Genomic DNA, 20,326 nt, shown 5'->3' with positions numbered 1-20,326 from the left:
TCATGACATTCCACGTTACAATTTACAGGTGTGTGGGGGGATTACACAATGGCTACAGATGTATTTCACTAAAAAATGATTGAAAGGACTGTCAGATGAATACAGCGTTTTGAAATGCGTGAACCTGCTGATTATGACATTCTCTCTGCATTTCTAGGAAGCTTACGGCTCAAAGAAATGTCCAGTAATTTCCTTCTTAGCTCCATTATTGAAAATTTCCCAAGTTAAAAAGTAGCTCCCAGTTACAGCAGAACAGAGAGATCACAAGAGCATCATTTTTAACTGGTCAGAACAAGTTATGATTATAATCTCATTGTTCTATCACAATTACCGTTCATTCCTTCTTGCTAATCACTTCATGATGAAAATTGCAGTACCCAGAATAAGCTGTAAAATTCCCTGTTCTTTGCACCAATCTAAATTTAATAATATTCATATAGAAAATTAGAAGTATTGTGGGAATATCCTTACTGAACGGAAAGGAATGCAATACACTGGACAACCTTGTCTCTGTCCATCTATGTTTGGATGGACAATCTTTGCTAATACATTATAGGAACCTGTTTCTACTGAAACAAAGCCCAACATTTCCATGGAAACCTCCATCCTATCGTCTTCATCAATTCCTCAAACCTCTGATCTGTCATCTCAACCATCTCTTCTTCAGCACGTTCCAGTTTTTCCCACCTCAGTGCTGTTAATGGGGCCTGAAAGTGTGTCCCGAAAGGTCTTGGGCCACACATCTTCAGGATGAACCTCTATCTACCTTGTCAAACACTAATCACCTTACTTAGACCTGTGTCCATATCTATAAACTTTAGTCAGGGAAGACCTTCATTTCATTTGGGGAAAATGCAAGCTTCTTCACTGAGTATTTTAGAAAATAGCTCCTTTTCTATGCTTTTTTTTTAATGTTTTCAGGAGCATGTCTTATGGCAATTAAGAAATAGAATTATTTGAATTGCTCCCAGAGAAGAAATGCAAGGGAGGAGGAAAAAAACAAAAAACAAAACTCAAACAAAAAACCCCATGTTTAAACTTTAGTGTAAAGAGAATTTGTTTCATTATTTCAGCTACTTTTTTTTCTTTGCATATGCCCTGAAGCTATAGGCTGGACTCTCTCTAATCTCTGATAGGGGTACAACAGCTCATTTATAGTTAATTATTTCGTTAAGATATGTCTTTAAGGCAGCCAAACTTATTTGCTCATTAACTTGAAAAGCAGAGTACCTTTCTGAGCTAAATCTCCAATAAAGCTTCTTTTGTGTTCTACCTTTACATATATATGTGCACTCAGTGAAGTTCACAAACCTTTCCTACTTGTACTCAGTGGAAGTTGCTTGGCATTACTCACTGTTACTAAGATCAGGCTCTTCCCCTTTTGAGTATTATATGTCTGCAACTGTCAATAACATTTAATCTTCAAGACTCGTTTATAGTAAATATGCTAAATTTAACATAGGAGTGAAGAGGGTTGTAGAGGAGTTTATTCACTGATTACTTTTATATATTTAACATTCACCTTCAATAAGTTTAGAAGGAGAGACTTCATTTGGTTCACATGGAAAACACAACTGAACGCAGTTTTTTTAATCATTATAAACATACACATATTACCACCCTGATTAATATGATCAATATAGCCTGAAATACAATTCTAGCTCACTGCATATTTATTAATTGGTACATATCATTACTTTTACAGATAGTTTATCAAACACGTAAACGTAAAAATTTAATTAATCATCTAGCTTTTTTAGGGGTAAGCAATCATGATATAAATAATCATATTTAAATCATATATGTGAATATAAAATATTCATTTTATTTTCGCGAATGAGCTCTGGATAGTTTTCAGTCTGCTGTGGTATCACCACTTAACAGAGGGGTGCTTTTGTGATGTTAAGCTATATTTTGACATAGTCCACAAAGGAAAATTTTCTCTGATAAGTCTCCTGAAAACGGTTTTAAGCATCATTTACCTTCCTAATGAGTGTTGTAAACACTAACTGTACCACATGCTAGCCTAGATTGTCCCAAGCTTTCACAGTATTCCTGTTTCCCTGCTCTATTTGTAAATGCATCAGGTTAACACGTTGTGTGTTTCTCTAGAGGAAAAGAAAAACAAAACCCACATCATTTTAGCTGTCTCACACAGATGAATTATACCAGCCCCAAATCACTAAGAGATTCAGAGGCTGAAACACGTTTTTACCTCCATTCCCCAGCAGCAGCTTCTTCCAGACAGCCTTGCTGGAAGACCCCAGACAGACATATATTTGTTCTGCCTGGCTGGAGCTGTTCATAGAGATATTGCTCCCGGAGAGGAAGCATACACTAATTTCACCTGAGCAGTGCGTTATTGCTCTTAATTGTCTCTTCAGGTGCAGCTGGCTTCCCTCCGACCTGCTCTGAGAAGAGCTCAAGGAGCTCTTTCCCCCACAGTTCCTCCCCGTAGAGGATTCCTCGTTCCTCCCCAATGCATGGGGCGGGAGGATGGTGGCCTCTCCTTGCCCAGCCTGGCTCCCACCTGCTCCCATCAGGGCAGCAGCAACCCCACCATTCACAAACACCTGGTAAAGCAATTCCTTCTCTGGTGCCTTCTGCAGGTTATGGCCAGCCTGGCATCTCGCTGGCGCACGTCTTGTTAGCTGAGCAGGCTGCCCATTGAGATTAACAGAAAGTTATGATAGTGCTGCTGCATCCTCTGCTTCCCCCGTGCAGTTGGAGCTGAAATCAAACGGAGACTTGTTCCTCCGAGGTGGGGCTTTATTGACTTCACCTGGGTTGTAACTGCTGATGCTCATTGTCAATTTGGCCCCTTTTTTCTGCTGAACAGCAGGTTTAGAGGGAGGAGAGAGTAAATGTGAATCATTTTTATTAGCGTTCATGACTCCTTGCAGGAACCGGGCAGTACTGGCGATCTGCTGTTTTTCATGGGGTGGCCTTTTACAGCATGTTGCCATGGGCACAAGACAACAGGGAGGGGGAACGGCCTTAGACAATAACCCCATCTCTTGCACATTTTCCACAGTTGGATTGCAAAGCCTTTAAGGATTATGGAAATAGTCAGCTCAGCCTCAAAAAAGCACCACACTGGAAATGTTTCACCCCATGGGTAGCTCTGGGAGCAACAGACAGTTCTGTGCATGTCTATGTTGCAATCAAAAGGCACTGCTGAAGCTCTCGCAGTTGTACCCAAGGTGGTTTCGGAGGAGATGTGTGAAAGCCACCATCAGCACAACACAGTTTCTACCACTGCAAACGCTTGTGCAGCAGCCCAGTACAGGTATAAAACCTGATGGGAGTGAATGTAGTTAATAATGTCTTTGTGCTTGTAGAAATACAGAATGAACTGCTTTTTCTGTGGCATTGTAAATTTGGTTGTCTCCTACATACGTTTTCTGCCAGGTGAAAAAGAGTAAGTTAGCACAGGGTAGAGAAATCCAAGGTTCAGGCAAAATGAATAACAAGATGAGAAGACATTAACTGGGCTACAGTATCAACAGTTGATCTTGGTGAGTAGGGATCTTGAAGTAGAGTTACATGGTTCACAACAGAAGCAAAGATGTCAAACTAATGACTGATATCACAGAGTAAGCTGCCACTGCACCACAAGTAACATGCAAACATAAAGGCAAATGTGCCCATTTGCTTTAATGAAGTGACAGACACATTAAAAAAGTGAGCAGACAGTAAGGACTCCAGGATAACACCATCATGTGGTGAGTTCCCCTCAAACTTCCAGCCTCTGACAATGCTCCTCTGAGGGACAGGCTACGGCAGCCTTTATTGCTTCTTCTTGCAGTATGGCCAAAGCCTGAGTTCCTCCTCTTGATACATCAATCAACGAGCAATCCTGTTGACTTCAGAAGAGTCACAACAGGGATATCATATGCTTCGAGGAAAGGTCGCAAGATTTGTATCTTAAAAATTTATCTCGGTGTTGCAATTGCTTTATTAGTGGTCGTGTTGTGTAGAATGCCTCCATTAATCATGCTGGCACTAAACAACATACCCAATCGAAATATCTTTATTTATCTAATCCAAATGGATGGAATGTGTTCAGTTTTCTTCTCCCCAACAATAATATTTTGTTGTTTTCCGTCTTTTCCACTTGGAGGGAAGGGCACTCCTAATTAGCGGGAGAGTTGAGGAGGTGCACCACGCACACCTGTGCTGCCTCAGCCCTCTGGAGTCCCACTCACTGGGGAGAGGGGAGAAATGTTTGTGGTGTTAGTCAGGCACATATCCAGATGTTTGACATAATTTCTAAAGGCCATGAAGCATGGCATTTATACCTATGTTCATTTTCTCATTGTAACACAACAACTTCTAGGTAAATGTCAATTTTGGGCAGTGGTGCGGTCACCAGGGGAATGATGGAGCTGTGACAACACGTTTGTGTAAGGTTTTGCTTGAATGGTACAACTGGGAGCTTAACAGATACTTTCCAGCCCAGTCCTATTAAAAAGAGAGCAGATTTTACTGTTAAGTGCTGGTTGAATCTTCTGAAACCCTTAAACAATTTGGCTTAATGCCCGTTTCTTCATATCAGGCTATTAGTTTCAGATGACTCACTGTTAAGTAGACACCGGAGAGGGCCCTGAGGTTGAAGACTCAAAGTCCTTAACCTGAGGAGCAGTCCTACCTATTGAAACAAAGATGCACCTGTTCTGGAAACTTTCCTTAGAAAAGTTATTAGGGGAAAGGATGAAGAAATACCTATAACACCTTTAAAAAATAATTGCTAGCTATAAAAACATCCCCAGACACACTAATTACTGTATAAGTTTTCCATTCAGAGACTGAGACCTGTATAAATCTGAAAGGCTCTCACTGCTTGAATACATAGATTGCATCTGATGCAATATCACCATCAATTGGGTCCACCTATGTATGATTCAGAATAATGAATTTATTCTTAGATTTTTTTAAACACAGATAGTTATCAAAAACATTTTCCCAAGTCAGCTAATAATCTACCACCTACTAAAACAATTTGATGAACTCCCTGGATAAAATCCTTACATTATGCCAAAATATTTTACAATACATTGTACACTTCGAGGCTTTTTGTTATTAGAAATTCTAAAAGCAAAGACAAGATGACAGAGGCACTTTTCTGTCCATTATCCAAAGTTTATGAATTGGTCCATTTGGAATAATAAGCCAAGCCCCTGAACAAGTGAATTGGAAAGCTGACACTCTATCACTTCACAAATACATATATTATTTTTGATGTCATTACTGCTACCAGCTGGTGCTCTTTATACATGATACTACATAAACAAGTTACCTTGCTAGTTTCTATTTAATTGAGACTACTATTCAGAGTGTTCCTTAGCATCAGCTAATAACTAGTCATCTTATCTATTGAACTGATGGACTTTGTATACAAATGCACTGCCACACTTAATAATTTATTCTAAAATATTCTTGTAAGGTCTTTATTCTCTTAGCTGCTGTCTTTCCTGTTAGTCTATCTAATCTATCAGCTGAAAAGGATGAGTGGTGCTGTTCATAACAACCAGCTCTAAAAACTACCATCCTGAAAGGCGACAACTCAGATAGGGATGTTGTCAACCTATGCAATACTGGCTGGTTTGAAAGCATCCGTGATTATCTGTTTCATACACTAAGCTTCCTTGCAGCCTCACGGCATCAGCATTCTCACCCCTGGAAGTGGTCAAGGCCAGGCTGGAGGAGGCTTTGAACAACTTGATCTAGGGGAAGGTGTCCCTGCCTGTGGCAGGGAGGTTGAAACTAGATCATCTTTGACGTCTTTTCCAACTCAAAACATGCTATGATTCTATGATTCTCAAGGTATCAGACCTGTACTCCTGTGGCACAATGAAGAACTAGGGAACTTAGGAAACAAATAAACAAACAAAAAAAGAGTCATGTTTAAAAATATTGTTTTATTCATTAGAATTTAATTCTTGTGAGAATATAGTAATCAGTTTCTGAAAGTCTGTAGTAATTAAACTTTTCTCGTTTATTTGTTCCTTAATATGATGCAAAAATTGTTGATCCTGATTCTGAAACATCTGAGCCTTACTCCGATTACCACTGTAATGAACGAAAGGACTTGTTTGATTGAGTACTACAAGTCTGGGAGAGGTTTAGGATTTGAATTCTTTGAGTTACATTTCTTAAGCAACTGCTTATGGAAAGTTCATTATATTCTGTTGTGCTTTGTTCTCACTCACAGATCACACACGAGTTCACAATCTAGTGACGATAAAGTGCCCCTGAGCCACAGCAAAAGGCAACTGCTTTGCACGTTACATCATAGGTAAATATTATTTCTTCTGCTGATCCTTGAAGAAACCTGTAGGATCCAGCTGGCACACTTCTAACTGACAGAAATTGGAGAAGGACCTCTGCAGCTAGGCTTTCTTACACCTTCACCAGCTAAATAAATCTCAGGATATTCCTTCCAGATTCCAGCTTGGTGACAGCACAGTTACGTGTTTAAATGTCTTAAACTATAAATTATCATGGTATGTACTATCACAACCGATATCAGTTTCAGGAAACGAAGCAACAAGCTATTGCCTCTGTTTTGGTCTTATGGTTTTTGGCTCAAAACAGCTTCATGAAGTACCCATCAAGTCAAAATGATTCTTGTTTGTGCATGTCTTGGTAGTTATTTGTGAGTTCCTGCTATATGCAAAGGACTGACAAATGTAGGTCTTAAGGTATTGGCCATAAATAATATAGTATTTAAGAAATTTAGATCCAGGATGTTCTGCCTTAGCTCTTTGGGCGTGCTTGTAATGCATGTAGGAGCTCAGTGCTTCAAGTCCTGGCTCCTGTAAATGGAGTCTGCTCTGGTATCAGGAGTAATAACGAACTGGGTCAGCCAAGCCAGAGCTAATGAGCCCTTCAGACCCTGGCTGTGTATTTCTAACCTACTGGGCCCATGCTGGCACTCCTGCACGTAGGTCTCCTGCACTGCAAAAATGTTCCAGCAAAGCTTGGTGCTATTTCAGGAACCCCTCTCCCAAACTCCTTTGTTTTTTAGCATTTGATGAGATGTGATTATCATAAAAGGTCTGGAATAGCAGTCCCATCATTCCGTCTAATCACCAGAATCTTGAAAGTGAGTTAAAGTGTCCTTTCCTGAGCAACTGGTAAAGTTAAACAGGACTAGCCCTTTCTCTAAATTTAGCTCTAATTAATAATGAAGATCCACATTGACTTAAATGAGAACAACATTGTGCTGCTATCTTCTGGGTCTCTCTGAGTGAGGAGGATCAGACCCGTGTCCTCTGTCCTCTCAGCGAGTCTATACTGCAGTCCTAAAACCCTGATACTCAGAGATGCCTCAATGTCTCAGATGGTACATCCCAAAGACATACATGTTCTGCACAGTTATGAAGGGGCTGTGAAGAAGTGAGTGAGACCATGCCAAATCTCACAGCTTTCTCATCACGGAGCATTGCTGTTGGCCAAAGAAAGAAAAGAGCTTGTAATGCTGGAGGCTGCCACTGGGAGAAGAGCGATTGGCAAGAGGAAAAGAAAAAAAACCACAACCAAACAACCCAAAACGAGCAAATAACCTTCAACCTAAAGGTGTGACTTCAAGAAGACAAAAGATTTGAAGATAAATAGAATTCAGGGAAATGGATGAAATTTTGACGTTAAGGCGGAGATAATTTTAAACCACCAAAGATATGTTTTATTCTGTCTTGTTTTAAGAAATGCTGGTAATTTGGTGTGATGCTTACATCACACTAAGCTGAACGTGACAAGTGGCAATTGTCTCATATACCTACAACATATATGTTAGTGATTTACATATTTAGATTATGTATTGGAATAAAGCAATAAAGAATTTTCAGAAGTATTTTATTTCTTCTGCTTAACATGCAGATTTTACACAGTGTTTGAAGATCAATCCAGCACTTTTTGAGGTGAATCAACTTACTAGTTAGAGGCTGATCCAAATTCAAATGAATGGAACAGAATGATTGTCTCCAAAAACTTTGGATCAGGTCCCAGCTGGAGAAATACCTGTAGCTGTTTACAGAGGAAGCTTCTCTCCTTCTGGACTGTATTCACAATGATGATTTCACACCTTCTCCAGGACCTCAGATTCTGGTGCGAATATTCAGTTTGTATCTACGTCATTTTTTAATAGACACAAGAGAGGCAACACTATGGCTTAGTCTTTCTTTATTCTAAAGGATTTTTTTTTGCCCTTTTTTTTTTTTTTAACGTTCCTGTAAAGTATTTTGTAAGATCCTTATGCCCTTTCATATGGTATCAATTTTAGTTTTCAAGGACCACTTTTCAAAGCTGTTATTCTTTTACACTCTTGGCTGCAGCAAGAAATCAGGTGAAACTATAGTTTTTAGTCTTACTTGTAGAGGTTGAAGAGGGCTATTTGGAAATGGAAGAAGGTGCTGAACCCTATTGAAACTCGGAGGGAGGAAGTAACTTCCCTTGAAGGTAAGTAAAAGAATAAATAGACAGGAAAGCACATGGCACTTGCCCTTTTACTCATCCTCTGAAACTGGCTTATCTCCTTTAAAACCTCACGTCTCCTTCTCATGACCTGGAAAAGTATAAACTTACATAGTATCTTAACCAGAATTGCTGCGTAAAGGGAAAAAAAAAAGATTTTATTGCCATGGAACTATTAATACTGTGTTTTAAATTCCCAGTGCCTTTGGTAAAATTTGTCAGCACAGTTGGTAGTGTGAAAGACTAAATACTGTGCTCATATGTATATGATTGCTGTTTCCATCTCTTGCTTTCTCTCCCATTAATAGAGTTCATCCCAGACACTCAGAAATTGTTAGATAAATGGATTTAATGTTTTCCTTATCTCTAGAGACCAAGTTTTCAATACAGACCGTGTAGTAGATACTATACTAGGATATAGTATTTGAGATTTGTTTTCAATTGTAATTGCCCTAATCAGGATTTCTTTTCAAGACAGATGCCCCATGTGCACCAAATAAAATAATCTAAATGCATGGCGTCCTGATGGACTTTGTCATGGAAACATTTTTCTTGATGTTGTCCACTGGTGCAACTGTTTTATTTCTGTGAAGAGCAGGAAGACTATGAGTCACAAACTTCAACTAATACGTGCTCTGGGCCAAACTGAGCAGTCCTATTGATGAAACCATCGCGCAGCTTTCAGTAGCATGTACATTTTTTATCACTTCGTTTGAAACAATCACTGATACTTCATGATGGGAAAAGTAGATAAGAAGCTACCATGTTCATAAACCCCCAAATAAGATGTTTAAAAAAGATATGTTTCAATTATTTTCTTGTCTCTGTTATAAATTCATTGTAGGTTTGACATCTACAAGTGGAGATCACGTACCTTTCTATGGTAAACGTATTCAAATTATATCCCAGTGTTATGACATCCTATGAATCTGATTTGAACTACATTCTGGCGCCAAGAGGGAGATCTCCACTTGTAAACAGTTGGACTGAGATTCCTGAAAGGCGTGGTGTCAAGAAGAAACAGTATGTAAAGAGGAAAGGATATCTGAGCCTATTCAAAGTCCTTCTCTTTCAAAATTGAGGGGGCTTTTGAGAAAATTATAGTATACAGACTACTCCATACCTAGGAAAATCAACTGTTTAAACCTCTAAGCATTTCCAGTTATATAGAAATTCACTTGGAGGATACTCCTTGAGAACATCACAGTGAATAACATTCATGAGAGGTAGATATTGAAAACTCCATTAGTTAAAATGAAAATCACAATATTTGAACAGCAGCTCTAGCAGAAAAAGGATGTCTCTGGTGCAAATTTGAGGCAACACTCTTTAAAGTTTGTATTGTATGAAATTAGGAAGTTGTCTTATATTCTCTTAAGGAAGGATAGAGGAGACAGATGGTGGCCAGTGACATCTGGGAAAGTAGATGATGGCAACTTTGAATTTTACATCTGCACTAGAATATAATTGTGTAACATCACTAAGTGTAAGCATTGTGCAAGCATCATTTCTACTTATGTAGCTTCTAGATTTGTGAGGACAGAATCTCATAAGTCCTGTGACTAAATTGCTAACTACGTTTACCCAAAACTGACTTCTCTGGCAGCTGATTGAAAAGAAATTAAACACCATATTGAGCTACCTTCAAAAATATGGTGTTAGGTAACCTCGGCTGCTCCTCATTTCCTCTTTTTTCCCCTTTGCCACTTCCCTGAAACAAGCCAATCTCTTGCATTGGGGAGTAAATTAAAATGTGTACCGAAAGGTTTCCATTCTTCATGTGAAATTTCTCAGTAGGACTTCAGATTAATGTTCCAGAACCACCTGGAAAAATGGGGTTTGCAGACCTTTTAAACTTCAATTTCTGTCTTTTGATGATGAAACAAGTACTAAACTGCAGGAAAGCAGCACGGAATAACAGTGGCCCTAAAAAGAGAACTAACTATGGGTGAACACTAATTAGAATTTCACAGTGACTTATGTGTTTACACGCCTGCAGAAGTTATAATATAGGGCAAGTAATCCCTAATCCTAGATTATCTCTGAAGTGTATTGCTCTTATATGTGAACCTGCACTCACAACTCGTAATAGGTTCATGCATGTTTTTCCTTCATTTCACTGTTCACACATTCTTTCATTCGCCAAAATTTTCAGTAAGTCTCTCAGACATTTTGTTCCTTTATCTTTCCACCTTTTTTTGTTTTTTCTCTCTACTTTGTCTTTTCTTGTTCACCTAGTCTCTTGCATCAGTTAGCATTTCCCTCTCTTGTTTTCCCATCTCCCTTACTCATGTACTTTCCATCAAACACTAAATTATTTCCATCCATGCTTCTTATTCCCACTCCTAAATTTGAGACAGCAATCATACCATGGTTTTATTTTAACTCTCGGAACAGTTGTCTCTCTTCATTCCCCTCCTTTTCCCAAAACATATCGGTGTAGGCTCTATGTCAGGTTCTGGGCACAGCAGGGAACCATGTCCAGCACAGGCTCTTCTGTGTGTCTCTGTTGCAAGAACAGGAAAAGCCACATCCAAGATATTTCTCTCTCTCCTTTTACAGGGTCAGCCAAAGGCAGCAGAGCTCTGCAAAGACTCACCTCCAAGACATCCACTTTATGATGTCTTTTCTTGTGCCTGTGCATGTAAGTTTGTGTGTCTCTGCCTCCAGCTGCCAACACAGGGAGTTCACCCTGCTCAGCTCCAGGACTGTGCATTATTGCTGCTGGTTTTGATCCCGCAGCCTTTGACGATTGTATCAGAGTTTACCTCTTTCTATAAAGCGTTGCCAGTGTTATATTCAAGGCAAACCTTTTGCATTTAACGTTTTAGGTTTTAGTTTTATGTCTCGTTCAATTAATCCTACAATATTTGGACATTTCCTTAATAGATATTCTCATCTCATGTTTGAAAAGAACAGTTTGACTCATCTGTCGAAGAGAACAAAATCTGTATGGACAGAATTGCATTTGCTGCACACATGGAAAGTAATAAGACATCTTTGTGTAATTTTGCAATGTGTGTAATAATATTAAGCCAATCTAACCAATTTGTATCTCAGACCTATTTTCAAATATGATCGAATCAAATAGTCCTGTTTTCAGTTTTGAAATTCAATGACAGCTTGTCAGCTCGCAAGCCAGAAAGACAGAGATGGCTGCCAAATGCAAGTCTCTAGTTACTGATTTTTTCCATGATGCACTATTACCAGATAGATTTCCATTGCTGCTTCTGAATATAACAATACTTGTGGACTCTGGAAAGACGATGAATCACTTTTAAGAATCAAAAAAAACAAATGTGAAGGAGAAATGGGAGTAAGTTTCTTAAAATTTGACCTTTTTTAAATTCATTTCTATGATTTTCATGTTTTATTTCATGGCTCAGAACCGGTTCCCATGAAAGACTGTGAGAACGCATGTGCCCTTTTGGGTCAGAACTAAAGCTTTGCTTTTCCCTAACATGGGAAGGGAAGACTTTCCTTTCCATATATCTTTTTGTATTTTTAGAAACCTCTCTCATGCCTCATTTATACTCCTTCAGTTTTTGCCTCACATCCAGAAACCTTTTCTGGATTCTTGACCTGATCCAGTCAAACCACTGGACAAATGACTTATTCTAGATAAACCTGAGGTGCCAGAAGCAGCAGCCTCAGGGAAAGCTTCCTCTTGGTCTCGCTGAGCTACGGCTCCAGTGTATTTAAAGACTGTGTGAGGAGCAGCACCAGGTCTCAGGTGAGTAGATGGAACCCAGGCACTTGCCTCTATCCCCATGAACGTGGGCTAAGCTCAGAGAGAAATGCAACCTGCAGTAAATGTCTTGCCATGAAATGGCTGAGTGGTACGTAAAACTTTCTAGTTTCTGAAGTATTAGAAAATTAAAAGTGGTTAGAGTTTTTTATTTTATTTTTTTCCCCAGTATATTCATTCCCTTCCATACATGAAGTATATAGATCCCCAGTTCAATCTGCTGTCTGGACTCTATATGAGGCTGTTGTTTTTGCTCTCACTGTTTTGAAACTACTCTCTATAAACATGTTGTGATAAGTTGGTAACAAAAGCACTGAAATTTATTGTATGTCTACCAGTGGAACATCAGGGAAAGGCAATAATAACCAGGCAAAGTGCTTCAGAGCTTTAGTGGGACAATCAAAGCCTCACAAATTCCCCTAAAACATAGGAGGAAATATTTCAAAGGCTTCACTTTATAGAAAAAGCTGCAAAGATTTGTTTCAGCAGTTGTAAAACTGGCAGTGAGACAAGTTTTGCCAGTTTCCTTTTATCCGAAACATTTTTCACAAAGCCTTAAAAAATATTATCTTTGGATGTTCCACTACATTCTTATTTGAGTTTTCATCTCACCTGATTTGTCTGTCTCCTTGTCACTTTGTGTCACTCTTGTCTAAAGAATACAGTTACCAAATCTAATGAATAAAGTAATGCAAAAGGCATAACCTAGCAACCACTGATTTGGGATGTCATATATATTTTCATGATAAATAAAACTTCCTCTTACCAGAGTTAGCAGAGCATTCTGCTGCTTATGATTTATGGTACCTGTTAGTGTCACTTGCTAACTTTCAAAAGCTTTCTGAAGAATAACAGAAGCGCATCAGAGAAATGAATTTTAAAAGTGTTTAGAAAGAGAAATTTAAATTCTTTCACCATGAACATTACTTAAAATAAAGCGTGCTGGAAAGCATCCAGGAGAAGGCACTGAAAACAAACCTAATATTGTTAAAATGAGCTTTACGTATACACAAACATAATCATACTGATCCTGATCCATATGATATCGCACTATGGTTTCCTGCTGAACACAATTTGGCCACATCTCTTTGCCTGTCTAATTTTGATGATGTCTGGAATTTTATCAAATGGTTTTAAGGCTAACAATTGATATACAACTGCCAATGTTCTTAAATACAAGAATGAGCTGAGGAGACCCTAGGTCAGGGTAAATGGAGGAATTTTAAATCAAAGTATAAATCAAGAACATTGATTTTGGAACCTGTTCTTTTCTATAGCCTGAATATTTTATTATACTTGATTTATTCAGATAGCACCAGTACTAACCCTCTTTCTTCCCTCACTGGTGGAACAGAGATTTTTTGAGGGTGTGATGAAAACGTTCTTTCAAGGCTCAAATACGTGTAAAAAAAAAGTATTTAATGAAATTACGCTGATAGCACTAGTAATGGCCGGGATACTTAGTCAACCTTACTCGATACCAAAAGTTCATTCATTGAAAATTGTAGCTGTAATAAAACAGCAGAAGTGTCCAAGTGGTGGAGTTGCCACACCTACAAACTTTTATCTTCCAATCCCAGGAATTTATTGGCAGTGATTAGCACCCTGTCCCTACGTGCAGCAACACGGGTAGTTACAGTATCCGTAGTTCCCAGGGGTTCCTGAGCCACCGAATCCAGTTCTGGGTAATGAATCTGCAGGGAATCTCATGATTGAAAAGCAGTGGTTTGTTGTCAAAGACTATTTCAGCAAGGTCTTCACAGATGTTACAGACCATGTAAATACATGGCAGATTCCTAAAGATGACACTATACCCTTGGGTACTGACAAGAGGTGCTGGTGTATAATGCCAGCATCTAACTTCAAGCCTAACGGGCGAACAGTCTATTCCCGTCTCCTACTGAATCACCTACATTACCCATTCCCCATTCATATTCAAAACCAGAAAATCCTTATCCCTGTCAATTTTCCAGAAAAAAAAAAAAAAAGGTCAGTTGCTACTGATACTTATTTTTAGCAAGGATGTGAAATAAGAAGTGCCTAGAGACTTGAAAAATTACACCAGCTAAACCTAGATGAGGGTGGTGGTCGATTGGGAAACCCTTGAGCTGGCTGACAGTCTCCTTTTGTTTACTGAGAAATGCAGAAACCAAGAATTTCACATGAACTCTTGGGATTTGTTGAAGGAGTCTCCTCTCTTTTTCTCCTTAACCCCTTTTCTTTTGTTCTTACATGACTTCAGGTATTTCCAAGAAACAGAAAATTCTCCTACAGGGCATATCTTTGCTTTTCCATATCACCATTTTTATTCCTAGTGCTTATGTGTGAACGAAAACCAGAGATCAGGAGGGTCAAAGGATGAGCTTGAAGACCTCTTGTGAGAACCACGGAGCCACAGGCAGCGGCACCAGCAGTGACACAGAGCACATAGCTCAGCATGGAGCTGATGGACCACCTCTTGGTCCCTCCCAAACAGAGAGTACCAGGAGAAAACTGGTTTCTTTGACTATACCTTATCTCCTTTCCTCTGCAGGCTGTTCTTCCTTCCCATGTGCTTTTGTACTCCAGCACATTAGAATATTAGGTCAAACGCCTTCACTAAAAATTGTGCTGTACAATATTTCTGATTTTCATCTTTTTGCTTGATTTTCTCCTCATCTACTGGAGACATCAATAGTAAAGTAATTTTCCCCTCAGATGTTTGCCCTTTGATCACGCCAGAGTTTACTATAAACATTATGTGAAACGGGGCTTCCCCAGTTCTTTATTAATGTTTACTGTGTACTCAAAAGTGCCAGGAAAACAGGATCAGCTATTATTTTTGGAATTACCTGCAATTTTTATTATTTCCCCACTCATTTTACTCTATCAATAACGTGTTATGGGGCCTAAAGGGTCTGTGTTCTGGATGACGAGAAAAGTGCCACGTGATGGGTTAATACTGATCTGATCTTTTACTGGTACAAAAATTGCATGATTGTGTTGTCTGCTCTAACAGTGATGTTTTTGATACTTGTGGCAGAAGCAGAGGGAGAGATTATTTGCCGTTTGCTGTGGAAACCACTTGAAATTTGATCTGTAGGCTAATCTAATTATAGTGCAAATAATAAAATCCATGATTCTATGAATAATCATACTAGATGACAGGACTGTCTTCTATAAACTTAAACCTGAATGTACCTCACATTGTCTAATTTTAGCTAGCTACAGTGACAGGGACAGTGTACTCTATTTTGCAGAGCAGATTATTGAGATTTTTATATATATACACATACAAAAATGATAGATATTTTTACATATAAATTGAATAGATAAATAAAATCCAGTGGAAACCAGTAATTCACAAAAACGTAAATACTGTTCTGCAAAATCTGATCTAGACCCGAATTTATTTCTTCCTACCAAGATATAGTTCTGTTTAATGGAAAGATCCACTATGTCTGGTGTAAGATCCCAATTGCAAGCTTCTGCAGGGCAGGTTGTAAAGCTGCAGTATGTAATAAGAAGCCTTCACTCAGTTTGCTCCCCACTAAGGGCCTAATGACACCAGCTTCAAAGCAGCATTGTCATAACCTGTCTTCATGATGCAGGAATTGCTGCCAAGTTTTACCTGACCTCATTGTTCAGACTTCATCCTGGGAATCTATCAGATGCATTTTTGGCATTGATAAATCAATGGCACAGCTCAATTCCACAATTTACACCCTTGCTGAATGCTTTTCTCTGGGCAATGGTCTTTCACCCTGAATTCATATGGAGCGGTGTCATTGGGCTCGGAGTAAAGAGGGAAGCAGGAAGAGCTCATAGATTAAATTTTAGATTAAATTTTACAAGAATAAGGCCTGCATTAAAATATCATGCATTGATGAGTATGGCTGTAGAGTCATTTTCTGAGTTTTAATATGCTCTTCACTTATGGTAGGTAAAAAAATATTACAGGCTCCAACACATACAGGGGATAGAACTTATTAATGTAATTAATATTCCTACACATTAAGGCAAATAATCGGTCACGTGTATTGATAAGCAATCTGTTAAACAAAAAGGATGCACATAAAAATAAGCTGTTAGTTCACCTTGGAAGGTAACGTGAAGGGACTACCCAGGGCTCGGGCAGCAGCTGAGTGCCCCCAGGTTGGTGCCAGCCGCCAAGGGCAGGCAGCGTGTTTCGGAGCCACGGCAGAGCCACTGGAGAAGGGGGGCCATGGGATCAGGGTGGATGGAAGAGCCTCTTAACCTAACACCACAGCCAAGGCAAATAGCACTCGCCTTGGATAAGTAAACAAGAGAATATCAGGTTGAACCAGAGGGAATGGATGACAGCTGTAATTAGGGCTCTTTGGGGATGCCAGTGTTTAATTCCGACACGGAAAGTTCCAACAAGGTGTTGATGAATCACAGTTTTAAAGAAGATGCAGAGTTATTAAGGACTTGAAAAAGTGTCTTACAGTGAAAGAGTCAAGAGCATAACCTGTTTTATTTAAATAAATAAATAATAATAAAAAAAACACACAAAAAAACCCCACCCAGGATTAAAGGCTATTTGAATAGAGCCTAGAATTATCTCTATATGGAACACAATTCATAATATAAAGCTTAGAAATTGTCAAACAAAATATAGCACCTGGAAAATGTAGAACAGGCAAATTCAGACCAGACACAAACCTTCTTTTTCTAACTGTAACCATTGTAACTGTAACTAAACTTTAGAGCAACCTACAACATTTGCTCTGGATTTTTCATTATGGGAAGTGTTAAAGTCTTACCTGTGTTTTGTGTTATATGGACTAATTGAGCACTGTGGTCTCCTCTGATTTCTAATCTATTAAGAAAAATAATTTGATTCTGCTCCAAAGTTGATTTCAGCTTTTACAAATTTACGTATCCTCCAGAAATCGAAGGAAAAGTCCACCATGGAAGTAAAACTAATGCAGGATTTTAAAATTCAAGTTAATTAAACATTTTTAAAGTGTGAATTGTTTGGTTGTATGTTTTCATAGGTACAAATTTATATATACATCTAATTTTCTCAGGACAGAGCACAAACTGGGTGTCTGAGAAGACAAGACATTCCCCCATCCCATCAGGCTTGCATCCTTGAGACTCATTGTACATGACTGTGGTAGCAGCTGTTTTTCTTGCCACACTGAAATGTTTTCCATTCAAACCAAATATTGCACTGAGAGCCCCACAACCCTGCCGTGCCGAGCGAGGCTTGTCTCACTTCTCTTGGACTCCAGCTAAAGAGTGAACAAGGGGCTGTATTTAACAAATATCAAACACCCAAATGAAATATGCTTATTTGCTTCTTACACAGGCTGGGACATATTTCACTTAAAGAAGAGTTTAATGGAAATAGCAAGTGATTTGTCATCAGCTCCAGTGAAATTCAGGATTATACTTACAGCAGACATGGGAAGATAGGTTTTCTGAAAAGAACATCCTGCAATCCCAATCACTTCATCATGTGAACGTAATATACCTCCATATTATACACCTGCATGTTCTGAGCAAATTACATTCTTAAAGCAAATTGGGCTTTTTCCTCTTACTTCTACTGTTGGAAGCCTTTCCCAGAATTTGAAATATTTTCTCTCTAAAACTTGAAAGCATTACCTTCCTTTGTAAAAACTGCTGCCATGGCAAAAAAAAATGGTTTGTGTTTGCTTTTATAGATGGATACACATTGTTTTGTTAAGCTCATCCAACACAGTGAGCTACGCATCACAGTTTATTTTACTAAGATGATGTTTTTATCAGAACTAAACCAGGAATTTTGGATAGCTGAACAATTAATCCTTCCTCATCATTCTCATGAGGCTCGAAATCAAACAGTAAGAGTTTCTCTGCCCATGAAACAACAAGCATCTGACCAAGCAAACAAACTTTCACAGTAAACTTACCCAGTTTTTGCAAAAGTTGCCCAGTACCTCAACATGGACCGACTTAAGATTTCTTCGGCTTTGGTGTAATTCACTCTTCTTTCTAGGGGCAACCCGAACACAAACTCGATCTCGTAACCATGCATTACTCCCATCCACTCTGGCCAAGGGAGCTTTGAGGATCGATGTTCAAAAAAATAAAAGAACGCATTGTGGCCTAGTTGTGCAAATTTTTTGGTGAATTCCATTGCAGGACATATTATATGGTAGTCCCCAATAACATCATCCATGGCATCACGGTAATGTTCTGGCTTTTGCTCATTTTCCCAGTCTGTGTACTGAAAAATGATCGTTTCTATCGCAAGTTGGCTTGCTTCTGGGAAGGACAGAGTCAAAGCAGCTTCAAATTCTGTTTTATTGATCAAGCCATCACTGTCCTTGCTGAAGCCAGGGACTCCATATGCTAGAAATGCTGATCCCTCATCTTTATTAACACCGACTAAGATCTGTGTTTGTTTGAAAAGGCCATTCTCAATCAATGTTTCTGGCATGTCCAAGAGAAAATCACCATCCACAGTTGGACAAAAATATACTCGGAAAAGAGAGTCATAGGTTACAACAAAAATTTCATTCTCCAGTATATCCTGTGGGTCCTTGTCTTGGAGGCAGAGAATTAGCTCTGTCTCATTGCTGGTGGGACACTGGAGTTGTTTAGCTAAGGCCACTGTTCTGTTTCTGGCTTCAGATGCTGTTATTGCAGCCCAAGGGGCGTTTGCAGATCCACTTTGCAGGATGGCTCTTGTGAATAAAGGATGGCTTTTAGGAGAAAGAATATGGTAGCTGACAGAAGCCGAGCCAGCGCTCTCTCCAAATAGAGTCACGCTTTTTGGATTGCCTCCAAATGCTGCTATGTTCTCCTGGACCCACTGAAGTGCCAATCTTTGATCAAACAAACCTGCGTTTCCAGGAGCTTCCTGGTTTCCTGGCAAAGCCAAAAATCCTAATGCACCAATCCTGTAGTTCATGGAAACTACAATGACTCTTTCTACCCTGGCCAGAAACTTGCCATCGTAGACAGGCAGGGAAGTTGTCCCAGTCTCAAAGGCACCACCATATATCCAAACCATGACAGTCGCGTTCTTAGGTTTGGGAGAAGGAATCCACACATTAAGGTATAAGCAGTCTTCACTTAGGTTAGTTTTTGGATTCCACATCTCTGATCCAGGAAATCCTGGGTAAGTTGTATCTATAAGCTGGTAACAAGAGTTTGCATGTTTTGTGGCATCCCAAACGTCTGACCAATTCTCACGAGGTTCTGGTTTTTGAAATCTCAGTCTACCAATGGGTGGCTGTCCATAAGGTATTCCAAGGAAGGCTGTCACCGTTCCCCCCAGTACCTGCAGGTTTGTCCCTCTGACTCTGCCTTTCTTTGTTGTAATGATGTTATCTTCAGGCATTACCTTCCTGATTGACACATACAGGAGAAGAAGCCACATAAGAAATCTGTGACTTGTACCATTCATCCAAATCATGATGCCTTAAACACAGGAAAAAAGAAATTCAGAATTAGTATTGCGATGTATTAGTACCAGAGCCAAAACAGTTTCTTCAAAAAGGGTGCAGGTCATCCCAAGGGCACTGGAAATAAGGAAATAAGCACAAAGCTCAGCAGTCTTTAACCATAAATTCTTGTTAGTAGTGTTGCAAAAACTGTATTTAATATTTAGTATTTGATACAGTGGTTCAGAAAAACTCTGTTGCTGAAAAAAAATAGAACGGAAGAAGCCAGACCAGAGAAGGTAAAGTCATGTAAGCAGACTCTGACTACTTCAGTTAGGAGATGACTTAACCACTTACATTTCCACTGGCGCAGTGAACAGGACATTTTATGATCTGTGATGGAAAATACCATGCCCAACTAGCCGTTGTTCTGTTAGAGGTTACTTTGGCAACTTGTATTCTCATATCAATAAAGTGTGATAACCAACATCATTAGGCGCAGATTTTTCCACACATAAACACATCGAAAAGGAGTTTGAAGCCAAGTTTTAATTCAAGGATTTCCAGGGTTCAGAAATCCAAGGATTTTCGGTAAGTTTTGAACTATATACTCGTGTCACAGTAGATGCCTGGGCTGAAGCGAACCATTGAGATGGCATTGCTATAAACTCAAAGCACTGGGTGATTTCACTGTTCTACTCATATGTCTTAAGATCTGGAG

The 20,326-nt window shown here is 39.2% G+C and overlaps 1 protein-coding gene across 1 annotated transcript in view; it reads right to left on the bottom strand.

Annotated features, from left to right (window-relative positions):
* The window catches only part of BCHE (butyrylcholinesterase), a 28,259-nt gene extending 8,622 nt beyond the window's left edge, over positions 1-19,637 (bottom strand). Inside the window, exon 1 of the mRNA XM_009989545.2 lies at positions 18,127-19,637. Coding sequence (XP_009987847.1) covers positions 18,127-19,637 — 1,511 coding nt within the window. The remainder of the gene's footprint in view (positions 1-18,126) is intronic.
* Between the last annotated feature and the right edge of the window lie 689 nt (positions 19,638-20,326).

The sequence above is a fragment of the Tauraco erythrolophus genome, chromosome 11 (genome assembly GCF_009769465.1).
Source record: "Tauraco erythrolophus isolate bTauEry1 chromosome 11, bTauEry1.pri, whole genome shotgun sequence".
In the NCBI taxonomy this organism is placed as follows: Eukaryota; Metazoa; Chordata; class Aves; order Musophagiformes; family Musophagidae; genus Tauraco; species Tauraco erythrolophus.
This window is presented reverse-complemented; position numbering and strand designations above follow the sequence as displayed.